This window comes from Cylas formicarius, unplaced genomic scaffold (assembly GCF_029955315.1).
Source record: "Cylas formicarius isolate icCylForm1 unplaced genomic scaffold, icCylForm1.1 PGA_scaffold_8__14_contigs__length_24414737, whole genome shotgun sequence".
NCBI classification, from domain to species: domain Eukaryota; kingdom Metazoa; phylum Arthropoda; class Insecta; order Coleoptera; family Brentidae; genus Cylas; species Cylas formicarius.
Genome location: NW_026844361.1, coordinates 10,274,235 through 10,281,672, shown reverse-complemented (window position 1 = coordinate 10,281,672; position 7,438 = coordinate 10,274,235). Strand labels below are relative to the sequence as shown.

At 34.0% G+C, this 7,438-nt stretch overlaps 1 protein-coding gene and 1 long non-coding RNA gene across 2 annotated transcripts; one reads left to right on the top strand and one right to left on the bottom strand.

The window, feature by feature from the left end:
- Window positions 1–417: 417 nt before the first annotated feature.
- On the bottom strand, window positions 418–4,576 carry LOC132706683 (uncharacterized). Its single transcript, XR_009619627.1, has 4 exons — window positions 4,440–4,576; window positions 4,316–4,379; window positions 3,931–4,259; window positions 418–1,011 (listed from the first exon to the last, which is right to left on the bottom strand). It is a non-coding gene; the product is annotated as an uncharacterized LOC132706683 (long non-coding RNA).
- Window positions 4,577–4,897: 321 nt separating this feature from the next.
- Window positions 4,898–6,096, top strand: LOC132706681 (uncharacterized). The gene is made up of 2 exons (XM_060678161.1): window positions 4,898–5,037; window positions 5,744–6,096. Exons 1-2 carry the CDS (start codon window positions 4,992–4,994, stop codon window positions 6,094–6,096), a joined length of 399 nt encoding a protein of 132 aa, XP_060534144.1. The 5' UTR covers window positions 4,898–4,991.
- The last annotated feature ends 1,342 nt before the right edge of the window (window positions 6,097–7,438 follow it).

Genomic DNA, 7,438 nt, shown 5'->3' with positions numbered 1-7,438 from the left:
ACGGACGGTAGAGAAAAAAGTGTCATTTGTGAGGCATTCAATTTAAAAAGAAACTTGGCGTCTCAGTTGTCGGGATTAGAGTGCAATATCAACGAAATTGAAACACAAATTGCGCTTTTTAATACAGACTTGCAAGTGGCGCGGATGCAAGCTCAAGAGTGCAAAAGAAAACTAGAACAATTTAATAATTTAGCATTTAACGAAATTGTAAAATAGTAATAATGTATATAATAAATAAATTATACAATTACAAACTTCTGTGTAATTATTATGCGGTGTTGTGGTGGTGGTAAAAAAGAAAATAGCGTCTAAATATATACATGTTTATTCTTGTTGCAATACAATGGAATACAATCAATACATAAAAGTCTTATCTACAGTTACATATGTTATAATAAAACCACAGTATTAATAGTTCAATGGACTATCAGAAAAGCGTAACTTTTTTCCATATTTCCTCTCATCGTGAAGCATTAAATTACATTCATCTTCAGTTTCTACAGTGAACAAAACTTCTTCAAAGCAGCTTTGACACCAAAATTGTTTATCGTGATATACATCATTCAAATTATTTATATCCAGCTGTAAATGATAGTGATCCAATAAAAGTCTAAAATTTTTCTTTTTAAATTTTTTAACTACTTGAAATATAAAGTGACAAGATTTACAAACTAAAATTTCCGAATATTTTATCCTGTAATAACTGACCCATAAACAGTAAGCGGATTCTCCGTCAAAATCAATGGTTGGAGTTGCCAAAATGCTATTTCTGTAAGACGATCCAAATCTCTTATTCAACAGAATGAATTCTAAATTTAATAAAGAATTGCCATCAGACTGGAGCGCTAATTGTTTAAGGTACTTCCATCTATATTTCGAATAATATTTAAATATTAGTATCGTTAGTTTCCAAGGCAAAGGTGACTCAAGCAAAAAATCAGCACTACACCTAATATTTTCGCAAATTGTTATAATACAAAGGCTTTCTAATGTAAGTTGTTTGACCATAATCTGTAACAAAAATATATTAAAAAATAATTACGGCACTTTATAATGTCCCCACGGAAGCGTTTCATATGAATTCGGCAAAAGATAACGTTTATCGTCTAAAGGACTCAAGGCAACTTTTGTTTGTTCGATGCTAAATACATTGTGAGTGTATGAACGAATGGTTCGTTGAGTGGCGTACTTTTCCCTAAAATTTGTTAAGCATTCTACGTAGTCATCAAATGAAATTTTATTTTTTACAATATTGTACTGAATACCCTTTGACTTTTTAACTACCGAACCCGTTAAAATTTTGAAAGTATACATTTTCGACCTTAACCCCGCATAATGACTAATGATGGTGCCATTAGTCTCATCCTTCATCAACCCCAAAACCTTTTTGTTGATTTGCGGTATATTATAGGGATTGTCATTAGGATAATCAGACGTGTCAAATTTTGTTAAATCGGCCTTAATAACGCTTTCATATGCGTCATAACATTTGATATTATAAATGAAACTGTCCGTATCCATGTATTGAATTTTACATTTTTCGGGACCCAAATTTGGAAGCATGTAATTATAATGAAACTCGTACATGGTCGTTTTCGACAAATCCAATATGGACATTCCAATATAAAGTGGCTTATTAAAGCAAAGTTCCGATTTTTTTAATTCTATAAGCAACAAATTGTTATCAAGTATGGTTCTACTGTGAAATCTAGGACTAGAAATTAAATTTTTCGCACCGTAGCGACCATCCCACGCTTTAACAAATTTAACAATACGATGCTTGCGAATGTTTTCCATTGTTTTACCGTAAGCGGCATTATTAAACAATTTGTATAAATTTATACCAAATTTTGTCTTTGCTTGGGTTCTTAATTTATTATTATGATCGATATAACATTTCAACCAACGAGATTGGTTAAATTTTAATATTTTGTGAATTTTCTTTAGTACGAGACCGTTTTTGAGAGCCTGTTTTAAATTGCGATAGTGTATGACGTATTTTTCTTTATTATACAAAGTAGTCATTAGTTTTGGTAACTTTGAATTGGGGGGCACTCGATGTTCGGCACAAAATGGAAAATCTCTATGTGTGTCATGTAATTTCTGCGGGTATTCCAGGTCTACCTCTAGGATATATCCTTGGGAAGATTCATCTGGAATGTTCATGACATTAAATGAATCAATCTCTTGATGAGACATCCAGTCGAATCCTCCGTAAGGAAGAGGCTCGCACATGGCCTTGCCATAGAGGTTATTGACGTCAAAGTACATGATATAGGAATCATCCCTGGATGAATCGTAATTTTGAACGAACAAATTTTGATAAATTAGATATTTCCTCCACGAACCAATCAATACAATCTAGACCACGATAACTTTTGAAAAATGATATTGAATCATCATAAGAACATTTAAAGTAATATGCAGCACTGTAAGCTTCGTGCTTTTGGTATTTCGAGGTTTTATCTGAAATTTTCAAATTTACTTTTCTCAATTGACTCTCAAAATCGGCGTAAATTACAAACGGAGTCCTTTGTTTATATATATGGTTTCGAAATTCAACGTAATCATATTTGGGAAAAGACACTTTATACTCATTGAAACTGGAACATATTGTTTCGTGGTCATGTAGACGAGTTTCGTTATTGAAATAATTCAAACACCTATCGCAAATGTATTTCTTGTGATTATATTTACTGAGCTGTGAGGAAACTAATCGAGACAAATTTTTAATGTAACAATAGTGATATTTTATTTCTTCATAATCATTATCTTGCGGATCAGGATCAAAATCATTAACTTTTGGATAATATTTATTTTGTATTAACAACAAATTTGAATGTTTTTCGCGTTTTTCTTTTGTTAATCGTGCAGGTAACACGGAATAAAAACTAGTTTTTTCATTTTTATTAAACTCTAAGATATAAACATTGATGGAAATATCATTGTCTTTTTCAAATTTGCTTATTTTATTCATTTCCATAGGTGTTTGTAAATTTTCAGTTTTCAAAACACTTTTGTAGTATGGATATGAAGAGGGTAAATACTGACGAAAACGTGCTGGAAAGAGTCCGCATACAACTGACCAATAAAAACACGCTTGATCGTCATTTCTAATGTTAATACAAGCCCTTTTATTCGCAATTTCTTTAGGCAACTCAACGAAGGATGACCCGTTACCCATTTCAAATTTATTAATGTTAATCTCTAAATAAATAATATTATTTAAAGCCCACCCGGAATCACGTTCCTGAAACTCTGACATTTGATTTAAAATTTTATCTTGCACATTTTCAACAAACCAATCATTCAATTCTGTTCCTAAATCAACTACAGCATTTCCGGTAGTCAGATATTTAACATCAACTTCGCCTTGGACATCATTTTTTGCCTTAATAAATTCACCGCAAAATGTGGTATTTACTTTCAGCAATAAAAATTTCTTTAAAATTTGACTAATTTTTTGTTGAAATATTGGACGACAATCGTTTAAAAATTGAATTAAATCTTTATGAAGTAAATTAATTATGACACCGGTCTGAACTCTTCCCTGGAAACACGACGCTACCGATTCCCATACAACCATTTCATTTGTGTTTGTCTCACGGCTACTACTTTGTAATCCCAATCCAAAATGCTTATGTTGATAATTAAGAATAATTTTTCTAATAGCTTTCAGATGTTGAATTGTAGTTTGTAATTTTCTTTTTAACCCAATAGATAAATCCTTTTCGTTAGAAACGATTTGGTTGCAAGATTCAATATTTTTATTTAGTCTCCTAAGCCACACATCACTATCTCTAAGAGTGAACTTGTCGGAAATATGCTTTTTTAATTTTTGTAAGGTTAAAATTAAGATTTGCGCTCTATGAATGATCTGCTTTACGCGCATCGTGGTTTATTAAATATATAACAGTAAATAAGACTTACCCTGTATAATATGTTGATTAATTTTGAATTATTTTGAATTTCTTTAAAGAGTTGGGCTTTCCAATATCTTTGGATCCCTCGTAGACCAGTTTGTACTGCCCCGACGCAAAGTGTTCTAGTCTCGGACGGAAAGCTTCTGTCACGCGAGTAGGAAGAAATACTACGGAATTTTCTAATTGCAGCAACACGGAATTGCCAAATTTTGTATTAACAATTTTGGCTCTAGTAATTTTAAACGGAACGCCTATCGGCAATTCATGCAGTTTGACAATCGGCTGCTCAAAATCACCTTCTGCAAGACAGGTTTGATTCAGTTGACTTAAGTCCATCTATAAATTATTATTAATTATTTTATCTCAAAATAAAAAAAATAAAAAAAACTTACGCTTAAGATTGCTGCTATTCTATTTGCGGTTACGGGTTGAGAGTACTAAGATGATCTTTAAGACCTTTATAAAATAATAACAAATGTTAAAGAATTAAAATAAAACAATAAAAAAGGTACTTACTGCTTTTTTGTACGAACACCAAACCACTAAGTTAGCTTCCACGTTGCACGAATAATACCAAAAACAACTACTGACAAAACAGAGAAAAATGAGATGTATTTATACGGTGCGAGAATACTTTCTAAAAGTTAACAAACGAAGACACCTCCACATGCGTTGCAACAAATTTTTCCCATTACGTTAATCCCACGGAGCAAATATAAAGGGGGCAATTAATTATTATTCTCAACAAGCAAAACAACTTGACATTTAGACTCGGCGCGTTTTGAAATTCCACATCCCATACGGAGATTGTAAAAAATGAAAGCAAGTTGGCCTTGATCTTTTGCGGCAACATACGTTCGTCCAACGTCCGAAGCGGTTGCGTTCCCGTGTGAAAGCGTGTTGACCTTGAGACTTCTACCTGCACGGTTGTCTGGCGACAACATCGCGTCTATTCAAATCGGCGTTGGTGCTTGTGGGTAGAAGACCTTTCGACTTTTAATTCAACCATGGAAGGGAGTGCATGTGTATAAATACGTTGCATGTGTATTATAGACTATATTCAGTGCAATGAATACAGAAGTGCGATGTCCATTTCCCTACGACCCTACAACTGGTAAGTTTTATATTTTAATTACCTTTATACAGTGCGCGTCTTTTCTTGTGGGTTTCAGTTTGGGTTATCACTTTTTTGGTTAGTTTCTACCTGTTTTTAAAATATGATACTCATCTTTTTTACGTTGCATAATAACCGATTTAAATTGAGTGTTTTTAATATCTTTTAAATGACAGTGAATGGAAAAGGGAATTTTGGCTTTTAAAAAATAAACAATTTTTAAATTTGTTTCAAAAATGTGCGTTTTATGGGGAAAACGCGAAATATGTTTTATTTTTTGTACTAAAAAATTGCAGTTTGCCTTTTTGACAATAATAATCGAATTAAATTGAGCGTTTTTAATATCTTTTAAATGACAGTGAATAGGGAATTTTGGCTTTTAAAAAATAAACAATTTTTTAAAAATTATTTGATGACCCCCCACTTACTGAAAGTTTTGTTTCAAAAATGTGCGTTTTATGGGGAAAACGCGAAATATATACATATTTTTGTTTATTTTTTGTACTAAAAAATTACAGTTTGCCCTTTTGACAATAATACACGTACATTTAAATGACAGTGAATTGAAACGTGAATTTTGGTATGCGCGTATAACTTAAAAAACAATTTTTAAAATTATTTGATAACCCCCCTTTTTGGAAGTTTTGTTTAAAAAAAATGTGTGTTTTATAGGAAACGCTACATATCATACTTTGTTTTGTTCTAGAAAAAATCGCGGTTTGTCCGTATGACAAGTCGCATATTATGTTGGCGCATCGCTTAGGGCGTCACATATTCAAATCACACAAAGAGTACCGGGGGTTAGAATTCCCGGTACGACATGCAACGACAAGGGAACATCACCAGCAGCAGGAGCAACCCGGTGGATCAAAAGAAACAAAGGAGCAGCAGGAGTACCCGGGTGGGTGGTCGACGGAGTGGGACGGCGAGGAGTGCACTTCGTATTTAGATTTCCTCCGGGAACGGGAAGAAGAACAACGCAAGGAACAGGAACAATGGGATGGTCGACTGAATCGACATAAAAAGAAGAAGAAACTCCTCGCCAGACCAATTTTATAAATAAAATAAAATAAAATGTATTAAAATTCAAGTTTATTTAATTATCCTCCCGATCCACCGCGTCACCGCCCTCTACCGGGGGGGCCTACGACGGTCGGAGCGCGCGACATCTAGCAGCGACGGGCGGAACCGGGGCAAAACAGGACGCTACACAAGCGCGCGACATCTAGCAGCGACGGGCGGAACCGGGGCAAAACAGGACGCTACACAAGCTGGGTGGGGGGCGGAGCGCACTCTGGTAGACAGGGGGGACACTAGGACGCCACGCGCGGGGGGGCCCCGCTGCGGGGGGGTTAGGAAATTGAGGTTATGTACGGTTTCTGTTGCTTATATCGGCACTATACATCTACTAGAATCTGCTTTTTCGCCTCTTATTGTACCCAAATCTACCTTAGAAATGCAGATATATACTTAAAACACCTTCTTTTGGGACAAATAATTGGTTTTCGCCCTTGATTTACGGAAGATTATAGCCAAAACATGCATTTTCATAACTTAGCGAACTGAAATCTACATTAAAACTGCAGATAACTACTTAAAAATTCACTTCCATGAATTGATAATAGGTTTTTCTTTATCATTTTAAACAGATTCCAGTCCAAATCGGCTTCTTCGACTCATATCGTACCTAAAACCGCATCAAAACTGCAAATATCACTTTAAACTATCATTTTTTGATACAAACAGTTATATATTCATGTCAATATCTTTCAAATTCTAGTCAAAATCGGCGTCTTTGGGCATTTTAGTAACGAAAACCTTAATAAACTATTAGATTTCGACGTAAGGCAACCATTCTGAGTCAAATAGTTGCCGATTTCGATAAAATCTTAGTCAGAATCTGCTTTTTCGCCTCTTATGGTACCCAAATCTACCTTAGAAATGCAGATATATACTTAAAACACCTTCTTTTGGGACTAATAATTGGTTTTCGCCCTTGATTTACGGAAGATTATAGCCAAAACATGCATTTTCATAACTTAGCGAACTGAAATCTACATTAAAACTGCAGATAACTACTTAAAAATTCACTTCCATGAATTGATAATAGGTTTTTCCTTGTCATTTTAAACAGATTCCAGTCAAAATCGGCTTCTTCGACTCATATCGTACCTAAAACCGCATCAAAACTGCAAATATCAGTTTAAACTATCATTTTTTGATACAAACAGTTATATATTCATGTCAATATCTTTCAAATTCTAGTCAAAATGTGCGTCTTTGGGCATTTTAGTAACGAAAACCTTAATAAACTATTAGATTTCGACGTAAGGCAACCATTCTGAGTCAAATAGTTGCCGATTTCGATAAAATCTTAGTCAGAATCTGCTTTTTCGCCTCT